Source organism: Taeniopygia guttata, chromosome 1A (assembly GCF_048771995.1).
Source record: "Taeniopygia guttata chromosome 1A, bTaeGut7.mat, whole genome shotgun sequence".
NCBI lineage: Eukaryota > Metazoa > Chordata > Aves > Passeriformes > Estrildidae > Taeniopygia > Taeniopygia guttata.
Genome location: NC_133025.1, coordinates 31,498,676 through 31,512,158, shown reverse-complemented (window position 1 = coordinate 31,512,158; position 13,483 = coordinate 31,498,676). Strand labels below are relative to the sequence as shown.

Sequence of the window (13,483 nt, the reverse complement as noted above, 5' to 3'; positions counted from 1 at the left end):
AGATACTGGGGCTTTTGGCTTGTAGTATTTATAAACTGCACCTCGCCCTGAGTGTTTTTCTACTGGTTCTGCACAAATTTTCTCATGGATCGTGTCAGCTCGCAGCTGTTGGAGAAGAAATGTGGGAAGCATCTCATCTGAAAAAAGCAAAGTGGCTCCAGTTCTGTCCCATAGGAAACATGGAGCCTTTGCTGCTTCATCATCCTCTCATTCACTACCTGGCAAATGGGGTGGCTCTGGTTGAGCAGCTCCTCTCTGGGCACCTGCAGTGGGAGGTGGGGTAAGACCCAGCAGGCAGGCTGCACTCAGGGAGCCCATCATGAGATGAGGACTGGGATAACGTGCAGAAGCTTCTTCTGCTCCTCTTCCAGTGGGTGTACATATGCAGAGCTGGAAACTGCCAAAATGATTGCTGCTTGTGATCTTCTCCCTGAATGCTTTGTGGTTTTGTGAACCTAGAGATTACCCAATTTCAAAATTAAAAAGTCAGACCTAAGGAAGGCAGCATTCTAGGTTGAGTGGGGTCATATGGAGAAGAGGAAATTATCCTTCAGACTACCTCAAAATTGGTTGTATTTTGAGTTCCTGTTTCTTTGGCTAAAAGTTTGGTATGAAGTAATAATTTGTTGCCATTGCCATAAAAAGACACTAACTTTTCTGAGCGAGAGGAGGTAAGATTATTTAAGACTGGCTCACTCCTGACAGAAGACTGATTGAATACAATTAGCCTCAGCAAGGCCAGGACATGGCTGTGGGCTCTCCAGGTCCAAGAGATCCTACGTGAAATGCTCCATCGGTAGTTTTTGTTTGTGAGAACAGCTGGGACTCTGCCAGCTTGCTACTTTATTCCAGTAAGTCTTTTCCTCTCGTAGTGGAGATATCTTAGCAGTCCATTTCAGTGCATACATTTTGCTATGGGAATATCTGAGGCTAAATCTCACAGATTCATTAGTGAGCTCTTCTCAGGGGAATGCTTATATTGTAGTTTTTCCTTGATGTTTTTCCAAAAGGGAAAATGTCTTCCCATACAGATGGCTGTAAATGATGTCTGGCAGACAAACTGATGGATGAGATTTTTCTTTGGCACCATGCAGAAGATTATGCTTGGCAATGTGACTGTGGCAAACCATTCATTAGTTCAGGTTTTAAAGGCTACCGGAGATGCTGTGTGCATAGACTTGTCATATGAACTCTGCTCATCATCCTTCACCCAAGTGGACTAATTGGGTTAATTGAGGGGTAGAGGAGCTGGTCCAGCTTCTGCAGAATAAACACTTATCAAGAATGACTCTTGTTTTAAAATAATTCTCTCAGGAGAGAAAGCATCGTGTTGAGTCCAAGAAGCCTGGGAGGAGCTGCAGTTAGCAGTATTTTCTCTCTGTGTGTTGCCTACAAGTGGCATGCAAAATATTCCAAGCAATCAGCTATGTTTTTTTTAGCAATTCACTTGAGAACCTATCCCAAGATGCAAGCGAATCAGAGTAAAAGAGAAATGAAAAACAATGCTGGAATTTTAACCTAAAATTCATTTTCCAGTGGTGTAAGTAGAGCATACTCTGTCTGAAATTTTCAGTGCCCAAAGTGAACAAGTGATTTTAATAACTGTAGCTGAGGTACAAAGCATGGGAATGTGAATACAGTAAATAGGACCTGTCAATAAGGTGTGTTTGTAGAGTTTTCAGAAATAATTGTATGGGAATATATAATAGATATGATGATGAAAGCTACCTCTCAGTTGCCTCTTCTCAAAGCCGAACAGGCCCAGCTCCTCCAGCTTTTCCTTGTAAGAGAGATGCTCCTGTCCCTCTTTGTATGATCCACTCCAGGAGCTCATGCACTGAGGAGCTCAGAACTGGACACAGCACTCCAGATGGACCTCACTGGGGTGGAGCAGAGGGGCAGGATCACCTCCCTTGACTTGGCAATGTACCCCAGGATACCTTTGGTCTTCTTGGCCACAAGGAAACACCGCTGGCTCCTGGCAGCTTGTATATACACCATGTATATAAGTATCTGGAGGGAGGTTGTCAAAAAGACAGAGCCCCACTGTGGTCTCTTCCAACCTTACCCATTCTATGATTCTGTGATAGTGTAGAACAGGATAGCACAAAATTAGCATTTTTGTCCTGCTGTTACTATAGTACAACCCCATGTGTCATCTGAAAATAAAGCAACATGAGTGCGTTTCCTGAGATGCACCACAACTGTGTCATGCCTCATTGTCACCACTCAGGACACAGGAATTACTGCTGTGTCTGTAATTGATTTTTCTGTTCACTGGCCAAACAAGGAAAAAAAAAACAGCAAGAAAAAGAAGAACACCAAGTAAGATTTTAAAAAATAAAAATAGACTTGTTTTTTGTAATTTTCCCAATTTAAAAAATATCCTAAGATTTTCAAACCAATTAAAAATGTGAAAAATAAAATAAAAAACACAAAAACCCTTGTGGATAAAATTATCTTTGATTTTGTTTTATATAATAATCTTATTTCACCATAGTTTTCACATGTCTAGACTATATATCATTATTTGCTCAATCATTGTAAGAGGTGCTGCATGTTCAGTCATCAGAAAAAATATCTCAGTTGCAAATCCAGATGTCACCCTTATTGGAAAAAACAAAAATTACTCTGTCATTGACATTCTGATCCAAAACCCACCTATCCAAAAACATTGAGTTCAAAGGGTTTTGCATTTGATCTTTAAAGGTAAAGTTCACTAAGGTTGCTGTTGATGTACATCTATCAGTGCTGCTTTGGGAGTTAGGCATCTTTTCCCAGTATCTGCGCTGCCAGTCCTCTCTTCAGCCCATGGAGCTGAAATGGAGTTGTGCTTTGTTTTGTGTTCACAAAAGCAAGCTGAAACTTGTATTCCCAAAATCTTGGCTGCTTTTTTCCCCCAACTGCACTAATGAATGGTCAAATCAAAGATTTTATCCTTAACAAAAAGCATCACATTACTTGTGTCCTCACATCACAGAACTGCAGTAATATCAGAACCATTGCTGGTAGAAAAGAAATAAACTATGTTCAAGTTTTTCCCTATCAGCTGTTACATGGATATTATAGAAAATATTGAAGAATGTTAAAATTAATTGAATGAAGAAATTAGATAGTGTATTTGATTTCATATATATCTTATTCTGACATTTAAAGAGCAAGTTAGATGGAAATCCTGACTTGGCAGTGGTTATATATAAGATTTTGGTTGCTTAGAAATGGCCGCTGCTAACACTCATTAAAATATTGAAAAAATGCAATAATATTGTGTGAGAGTGTGTGTTTTGTGTGTGTGAGGGAGATGCTGCAAGTTTGTTTGTATCCTTCCTCTCTACAGTGACACATTGAGACTGATATGACATACTGAAATTACTGAAGTGTAGCAGAAAATTAACCTACATTTGTTTTCCTTGTCAATCAGTATGAACAAAGCAAATAAGCTATGTGAATAAGAAAAGCCTCTTTCTTTTCCCTGGTCATTTAAGGGTAGGGCAGTAATCTAGAGCCTCTTCTGGAAACAGAGTATGTTATAACCACTAATTTTATTTATTTCATAAATACATCCAATCACACATTTGTTTGAATATTGTGGTATGGAATAGTGACTAATCACTCAGGGAAATGGATGAAGTAAATTGACAATATCCTAGAATACTGTCTATTTTTCCTTACAGATGATAATTTAAAAGAGTAATTCCATTATAATCATTAATGTGGATATGCTTTACATGGATACAAAGTGCACCTACTTTGTAGGTGTACCTACTTTGTATGACTGGGTCGCTGTATTATTGCATATGGGATATCTTCCTGATCATACCTAAGATGACAAAAAGTCTAAAATGTATAAAATATTAGATGCAATGTGGATTTAGACTCATGACTAAATGTAATAACCATTCTTCTAATGTTGATGCTTCTTTTCTCACCTATAGCATAGACTCAAACAAACAAAGCTTTGCAGGTTTTAAATAGTCTCTGTGACCTCAGAAAAATAACTTAAATTGAATAAAATAAGATACATTTATTTCATGTAAGATTTCACAGCTGCAGTTCTTGCAAGCTGATATATGAACTGATTTCTGCAGGAGTTTATCACGAATCTGTGGTTGCCAGCTCCTTCCTCTTCCTTTGGCTGAAAATGCTTCTCAGTGGTCTCTGCACCGAGTTGTAGGAGCTAAACTTGTAGAGACCTAACCCTGAAAAAAGGAAATTTTTTTCTTCCAGTCCAAATTCCTGGTTTACCATTTTCACTATCAAATGATAGTGTTCATGCAAGCAGGGGATGAAAGAATGTTGAACAAGAGACAAGGGATCTTCTTTTGCTTCCAGTAGCTCTTAGTCGTTAGATGGATTTAACTGTATCACCCAGCTGTGCTGGTGTCTTTGCAGAGAGCTTTTAATTGAGCCTTTTTGATTTTTTCCCCCCTGCTGCTTATATGTGGCTACTGCAATGATAGGGATCCTGAAGACAGAAACATAATAAAGCTGTGACTTAATTTTGTTTAGTTCTTGGCAACATGATTTCTTCCTCTTTGTCAGTGGCCAGTGAATGTGTTGGTGCATGACCTTGCAACTTTCAGGAAAGAAAAGATCCAAATGACTAAGCAGATGGGTAACAGAATTGAACATCAGTGTTTAAGTGTTGAGACTAGGAAAAGGTGCTATTCAGAATATTTTCTTGATTTAATGCAAGATTCGCATTCCTACACAAAATACCTTATATTCATATTTTTACATTGGACAATCTTGAGTAATAACTTCCATTTTTCCCCGGAGCAACCCTCCCACAGAAGTAGAGGGTAAAGGTCATAACTTAAAGCCAGTTGCACTGTGCCAATGTGACTGAAATTTTTTTCACCTGAAGGAATGAATTTAATTGCTGTGAAGGAACAAGAAAAGTTTTACCTAAAATGAAGACTAGCAGTTGCATAGTTTCATTTTTTCCAGAAACATGATACTGATCACTGAAGTTTCTGGTTCTGATTTATGAGATAGGTAGTGATGATTTTGCTACGTGAAAAAAATCTGTAAAAGTGGCAGGTTAATTACAGGATATGCCATTAATGGGTGAGATATGGTTATTCCTGTTTTCCAAGTTCCCCTTTCATGATACAGTGTTCTGTATCTTCTGGAACAAAATTTATGTGTATATTATGTTATGTATCATCAGGTAAACTTAAATTTTGCAACCTGTACACATAGAGATCTCTGAGTCTTTTTCCTTCAGTCCCTCTCCACACTGATTGCAGGAAGGACTGCTTGCATTAGCAGCAAATGAAATACTGTTTGCAGTGGTTTTGAATAACTAATTTCTGTGAGGTTACAGAAATTACATTTGGTTCTTCAAATAATTTCTGCAAAGCAAGCAGCCTACTTTGAAATCTGTACTAGGATGAAAAGAAACAAAACCAAAATGTGAATCTCCCAAAGTAGTATCCTCCTTTTGTGGAATGATCCAGTGGCTTAATAAGGTTAATTTGTTTTAGGTTGTGGGGAATCCTTTATCTACTGTATAGAAGCTTGAATTTCACATAAATGTGACAGATCCTGTACTTACTGCACTGGAACTTAATTATTTGATAGCATAAGGACCTGAAATCCCTGCTATTCCTCTCAAGGAATTATCATGGCATTTTCTAGATGGCAAAGAGAAACTAAGGGATGGTTAGTCTAATTTCTCAGTGTTTGAAATATCTTTGCAAAATTTTTCTAAGATGTTTTTGTTTTAAACCCATGAAATTTCAAAGCATCTTTATTAAAGATTCTCCAAATACTATTGATAGTATGTGGCTATTTTTTATTCTCTTCCATTTTGCATATGTATTTTCACCCTTTGAAATGCTTTTCTGTATTGTACATGAATGTTTCATTTCATTGCACTCTTTTTCCATGAAAGTCTTAAAATGTCTGATTTTTCTCCTCCTAATTACTACAAAGAAGGCTTTCAAAATTTTTGTTTCAGTATGAAAATTTCCCTCTCAGAATTTTACAATAGCTCTTTTAACTGGCTTCCATTCCTGATGGCTACTTTTGTACATTGTACTTTGTTTTCCCTTAGTGGTTGTATTATGGCATTTGTGTATAGACAGTAAAGCAGTATAAAGTTATATATGATAGAAGAGTTAGGACAAAAAATTTCAGGATCAGTGATATACAGAATACAAATTAAAACTGAGATAGTGAAAAAGTATGTAGTAATCCTATCACTAAATTTACTTTCATTTGTAGATTCAGTGTCTAGGATTTTTATGTACCTTTCATAAAATACAATTTAGTGAATTTGTGTTAGGATGAATGTGTATAAGGTATGTAATTCCTATCAAAATTAAAGCTAATATGAACCTGCAAAAGCAGGATGTGTTTGTTCTACTATATATTCTACATATCCAATATATCCTAGGATAATTTTTTGTCCTCTTCACAAATAAAGAACTTTACAAGTGTTTTATTAAGAAAAAAATGAATGTATTTATTTAAATTGCTTTATTGGCATGTATACCAGAGGAATTGTTTGGAAAAGCATTAAAAGTAATTTTTGGGGCAGCCTGTGCTAGTAGCTGTAAAAATATTTGCTCAATGTCTTTAAAGGTATAAAATAGAGATTGCCAAGTCCAGGCAGATAATATGAATTACTTTCCTCACGCTCTATTGAATTAAAAATTACAGTTAGAAAGTGAAGAAAATCAGTGTTTGTGCAATGTTTTTTCCTCCTAGGTTTTTGATTTAAATGTAACATTTCAGCATATCAAAATATGATGGATCATGGGTTAATTGCCTGCATTGTGTTCTATCATTTCAGCTGTAGCACAGCATGATGTGGTTGAGTATAATCAAACCTGACACGGTACAATACATTGAGTGATGACAAAGACCACAGTGTTCACCGCAATTTGTTATACTGAAGAATGCATGGTTCCCTAATGAAATGTTGAGCAGTTTATGTTTTGTTGATGAAGACCCGGAGTCTAATTGCTAGCTGTGGGTTTTACCTCTAGGAAATTCATGGGGTCTATAACCTACATCAAGTTTTGTTCCTTACTAAATCCTTTTAGGAGCTGACACTGTGAAATAATGGAGTGAATCCAAACATCAATGTTGGGCTCTTTTCCTTGTAAAAACTCTTTTTTATTGTTTGACATCAGGGATATAAAGGTAGCTGAAGCATTCAGTAGACAGCCTTTGCATAAAGCACACAAAAAGTTAAATAGGAGCAGAACTGAGGGACAGGTATTGCTTCACATAATTAGTATTCCTGCCCATACAAGATTGTAGGTCAATATCAGCTAAAGTTCAGATTTTTTTTCTCTCTTTCTTGCGATGGTAATGAACTACCCCCAGGAATATCTAGCCTTGTATAAGCAACTACTGAAAGTTCAGTTAAAACATTTTCCAAACTCCAGATCCTTTGGTAACTAGCTGCTGAACCAGAAAAGGTATTTTGGTAGCTTTCCTCGTACCAAATTGCTCCTCTTGTTGGACTCTAGCATTATGGTTCTGATAATCAGGTAGAGCAGCATGAATGGAAGTGATAGGTACAATTATGAGGACTGTCCTGTTGCCTCCCTTGTTTGAAAGATTTGGGTCACCATGTTCCCAAGTAAACTTTGCAGTGCCAGGCAGAAAAATTTAAAGTGTGATTCCTTAATAGATTTTATTTCTGGATTTCATTTGAGTGTTTTCCCTGTATCCTGCCAGTTGTTCTCTGTCTGCCTGTAGGAAGGTTTTGGAATACCATGCCAAATTCTCTTCTGGGCATAAAGTCTGGAGACATGGATTGTGAAAACATATGTATGTATGGGTATTTTAGCATTGATATACAAAGTTTCTCCCATAGGGAAAAAGGAAAAAAATATTGGTAGAGGTACACAGCTGTTTATGGGAGTCCGGAAATTAATGTAGTTTCTAGGTTGGTTTTATGTTTCTGTTTCCTGCTTGATTGGAACAGGCCCATATGCAGCCTTGCATATCCCTTCAACTGTTCTTCTTTAGCCAGGGTTTTCTGCCTGAGATAGTTATACTACGTTTTGAAAAGAGATCAACTCTCCATTCTAGTGTTAATACCATTGCAATTCTTATTTCATGTGTGGCAGATTGCCTTACAGAGCCAAGTTTAATGCATTTATAATTAAAAAAAAATACAAATGAAACAATATGATGTTACTTCTCAAGATATCAAATTGTTCATTTTCTTGTTTTCACAGCTCACCATGTTAAAACTGGGACCTGTGAAGTGGTGGCGCTTCACAGATGCTGCAATAAGAATAAGATAGAGGAAAGATCACAGACAGTGAAGTGTTCCTGCTTCCCTGGGCAGGTAGCAGGTACCACCCGGGCAGCTCCTTCTTGTGTTGATGGTGCGACTCCTTCTATTGCTTACTTTCTTTGTGTTCCTGGGACTTTTTGCTGGCTTAAGGTCATTGAGACCCACTCCATTACAGTTAACTATTTAAACTAAGAGTATGAAAGCTTCTGCATTTTGAAAGGTGTGTCCAAGGTGAATGGGAGGAAGATGGGAACATTAATTATTTGCTATTGCTCTGTAGAAATGCTAAACAAAGTTATTAGATGCCAGCAAAAGAGGCCTCTTGAGAGGCTAAATTTGATCTAACTAAATGAGGACTCTTGGAGTTGAATGAAATTCACTTAATTAAAAGTATTTATGCAAAACCTACATAAGCATATAATTTTCGTGTGCTTCAGTTTTACATCTTATTTATATATTTATCTAACTGGAAAGATACAAGCAAACAAACAGAACATAGTTCTGTCTGTTTTTTAATCTTTTTAGACCTACACTATTATTCATATTCACAGTGATATATTAGTGTCTTAGTTAGCAATTCTGGTATTGGCTCATATATTTTATTTGGGAAAATACTAGCTTATTTTTCACATCTCTTTATCTGAAAGAGTGGCTGGATTCACCCTTTACATGATCTCTTTAATGTTGATATGTTGTTGGCTTTCAGAGAAGCTGTGAATATGTCATCATTGGGGAATAAATTTAATCAAACTATATGCTAGGCTATATTATAGACCAAGCAAAAGAAGAGAGTCTACCTAAAACTTTAAAATCTGGCTGAGCAAGATAAAAATGAAGTTGGGAAGAAATGCTATGAAGAGATTGACTTTGAAGCACATAGCACTTTTTGTAAATTGGAAACAATTTCTTCTGAAGGTTCTGAGGTAGCTGAAAATCACCAACTAGCTGTCAGTCAACATGTTTCTCATATTTTCCTGGAAAATAAAATAAATGTTGCAGTGTAATGACATCTTAAAGTGTCCATTTCAACAAAATACAAATACATTTGTTTTCTTCTCTTGTAGCTTCAATAGTGGAGCAGAAATGGTGGTGCCACATGCAACCATGTCTTGAAGGGGAGGAATGTAAAGTTCTTCCAGATCGTAAGGGATGGAGCTGTTCCTCTGGGAATAAAGTGAAAACAACTAGGGTAGGTATGATACCAACCTGACATGTTACCAACAAGTAAAAAAAAAGAAAGGTGCACAGGAAACTGGGTGCACAAAGAAGACCTAAGTTGAGAAGACTAAAGAAGCATGAGAAGAGAGTTGTACTGGGATTGGACTTCCTGGTCCCTCACACTTTTCTCAGCATACTTTTCAATTGTTTGAACATAGTAAGCTGTGTGCCAGACCTTCTCAGGTAAGTGCTGGGGATAATAGAGTTGATCCCTTCAACAGTAATTATCAAATTCATTATAATCTAATATGTATTTCTCTCTGAAATCAGTTGCACTGTGTCTGTACACTTTGTTAAACTCTTCATTCAAAGGATAGTAAACCAGCATTTTTTGAAGTTACATGGAATTACCACGATTCCACATAGAAACTGATCATGGTAAGCATTTGATGTGTCATTACAGCGTGATCTGGTTCTTTCCATCTTGTATAACTGTAATTTATTAAAAAAATTTGACTGAGTTTCAGGGATTTCCTTTCCTCCACTTGACACTTTTCACATTATTGGTTCAAATTTATTTAAACAGAAATATATTTAAAGGTCATTATATAGACAACAAAGAAAACATGCTGTCAACTTTGCATATTAGTGGCTAACTAAAACAGAAGAAAAAATATTATTCAGATAAGCATTAAGCATACAAACTTCCTAAAATTTCACCATTGTATCTTGTCAGAGTCAACACAATTCTTCATCAATATATAAAAGATGAAAAGACACATACGCATGTGTTTAAATACAAACACCTTCCCCCCTGCACCCCAACACACCTACTCATGACTGATTTTTCTTTTATGCATTTAATAGTTTGTAGTGTCAGGCCATAATAGGCTAGATTGGTACTTAAACAGGTGTTTGAGTATCTACGTAATTTTATTGAAATATTCCTTACATAGGCACTAAATTTTTGGTGCACATTGGCTGTGGTGAAACACAGCATGCACTGACTGAATTATATTCCTTCTGTTCCACAGAGAGCTCTATGTCTCAGTGTCTGTATTTATAAGTCTCCAAAACATTTTGACATTCTTTGAAGAAAGGATGCTTCCTAAATATTCACTTTACAGTTCCTTCCTGAACCCACTTTTTGATATGTTTCTTCTGAAGACGACCTTGTTGGAATGCTGCCCACACTTAACTTTGTACATGCCGATGCAAATCTGATTATATGCATGTAAAAGTGTGTGCATATAGAATATAATCAAAAGGAACCAGATAGATGTTTAATAATAATATTAGAAATAGAAATAGGATTGTGTGTGTTTTGAAATTTTTCCTGGTTACTACTACATGACGCTATTAGTGTTACAGAATACTTGCCACTTTATATGTATTGAGAGGGTTTAACAAATGGTAAGTGGTCCTGGATTACATTTCTGTAGGAAAAAAGAGGTCACAAAAGGGGGAAGTCAAGTATGATTGCTTTGGTGAGATTTCTTCTTAAAAGCTTGTCAGAATATAAGTTTCTCTGCATTGGTTGAGGCGATGAAGCTTTTTCCACTACTAGAGATCTAAAGAAGCCCAAGGCTCTTGTCCTCAGGAGCTTGTGCCTTTATTGTTGTTAGACTTTTAGGTCTGTCTCTTTGCAGCAGCTGGAATTTTCTTGTTCTCCATGGTGGGGGCAATCCTCAGGACTCATTTCATACCTCTTCAATAATGATGCTTTGGAAAAGCCAGTCCTTTTCTATATTTGTTGTCATAAACACTGATTCAGTACAATGGCTACCATAATCTGCTACAGACTTAGCACCATTGAAAGGGAAATACTTGTCACCTTAAATTCCCACTATTTGTTCTGCCTTCTAGTTGTCCAGATGCTGTATGTTTTCCTCCTTTTCCTTTCATTTACCACAGAGCTGCAAGGCTATTCTGAGCAAGTAGCAAACTTCAATTCAAATTTCTGACTGCAAACTGATCTAAGTCATTGAAACCAGGTCAGTGACAGGAAGATACAGTGACCTGTTATCTTAAGAGACATCATTCTGATGGCCAGTAAAATATATATTGCTATTGAAAATATGTGCGGTTCTTTGTGTTAACAGAGTAGCTCATTATCAAAGAGCAAGTACTTTTCCCTAATGTGTAGTCACTACCATATTTTTGTAGCTCCTCTTTCTGCTCCCCAAGGTCTATATGAATAAAAAGAAAAAAATCTAAATTGCTTTTTTTTTCCAAAATTCCCCCCTTTTCTTTAGAGAAAAATAAAAAATTAAAAAATAACTGTACAGAGAACCTATATTAAGAAGTTAAGAATAATAAATTTCTGATTATCAAATGAAATAATCCATATGTGATTATAATGTATAATGTAAAAGTATAAAGACACAAAGACAACAAAACAGCTTGGGTGATTTAAGTAAATTACAGGAAAACCTTCTCAAGGCATTCCTGAAAGGCCAAAAAAAAGTTTATCTTCACCTCCAAACATTTTCTGTAAGTTTGCCTTCTTCATGTGCCAAAATCCTCACCCAATTATCTGCTGAAATACTATCTTCTACAGGATACCAAATTGAAAAGTAGCACCTACATTTCCACATCTTTAGCTGTTAATAGTTAACCTTTACGTTAGAAATAAAAACAGTGGAGGAAGGAGGTATTTTGCTTGTCCACCTCTGTTTGCATATTTATTCTCATATTGTAAAAAATTATGATACTGACTTCCTAATAGTTATGGTATTAATCACTAAGCAAAAAAGGCCAGATAAAAAATGACAGAAAACTAATTGATTTTTAAAAATGTGGTCTACTTGAGGTTTTGCATTTTATTAAGTTACATAGATCTCATAAGGTCATACATAAATAATGAATTACAAGTACTCAGAATTCAAATGTTAAGAAATCTAATTTGGAAATTATTTACCATTAGAATAAAAAAAAACAGGTATTGTTTTTCTAATTTGTTTGCATATTAGTGGAAAAGGCTGATATTAAGAATTAATCATAGAAAATAACTGAATATAGGGAAAAAATGTGTATGAAAAAGATGAGTGCTGATTGTGCTGATTTAGAATTGGCTATTTTGGGTCTATGTAGACTGCAGGAGAGGAAGGGAGGAAACAATGACAACTTAGGTAAATCAGTAATTTTTACTTCATATAAAGAAATATGGGCATGTGTTCCCAGTCATAATACCACACAAAAGAGGATGTCCATGAATACATTAGGGGAATTATGAGAGGATTATGAGGATAACAGCGATTTTACCAGGCACACTTGAGCATTCTTCTCCAGGCTGAGAAATTGTTGTGACAGAAAACAATTGCATTTTCCCCCCACATGGGTAGTCCCAATTTTTGATACATAAACACAAAAATTTTGTCACATTGCTCTCTTTCAATGATGAGAAAAGAGTTTCAAAACAATGAAAACTCCTTTTTTTTTTTTGCGTTTGAAGTACTCTTTCTTCTACAGTCTCTTCCTGATAAAATTATTCTACTTCCAGAAGTTCTACTTGTTTTCTTTCTTTTTTGGGGGGGTTTCCTTTTTCTTCTTGCAATACAGGAAAGGGTCTGGTTTAAAAAAAAGTAATTTTCCCACCAGTTGAAAAACATGTTTTTATTATGTATAAAATTGAGAATGACATTTTTAAAATTGTCTGAGTTTATATCAAACAGACAAGCCCTTTAAAAAGATGGAAAACTAATATTTTGCAGTCAGATAACAGCTGAAGAGAAAGAATTAAGTATTTCTCTTAGTTATGGGGTATATTCCATATCAGAAGTCTCTCTCTGGATAGGTCTTTTCCCTGGGCAGATCAAGATGCCAGGCTTTATTTGTATTTTTAAGACTACATTGCCTGATATTTTTATGATACAGGCAAGCTTTACGTAAAGTGCTCCAGTGTCTCTTGGGATCCCAGTTCTCCAGTCATCCACCCTGGGACTGGAACAATGGCTCCTGGGCAGCTCATAAACCTGTGTGTCTTTCCTGCAGAATTTAGAGAAAAAGAACAAAGTAAAGTGGTGTATCCTGGGTCTCATATTGAGATTCTGGAAGAGG

General features: G+C 36.1%; 1 protein-coding gene across 5 annotated transcripts in view; it reads left to right on the top strand.

Moving 5' to 3' along the window:
• TAFA2 (TAFA chemokine like family member 2) overlaps positions 1–13,483 on the top strand; it is a 184,006-nt gene that overhangs the window by 152,670 nt on the left and 17,853 nt on the right. For all 5 annotated transcript variants that reach the window (XR_012053126.1, XR_012053127.1, XR_012053119.1 and 2 more), the window contains 2 exons: positions 8,205–8,357; positions 9,331–9,455. Coding sequence is in view for 1 of the 5 variants with exons in the window: in XM_041711861.2 (XP_041567795.1) it covers positions 8,205–8,357; positions 9,331–9,455 (278 nt within the window). In the remaining 4 variants the exon portion in view is untranslated. The remainder of the gene's footprint in view (positions 1–8,204; positions 8,358–9,330; positions 9,456–13,483) is intronic.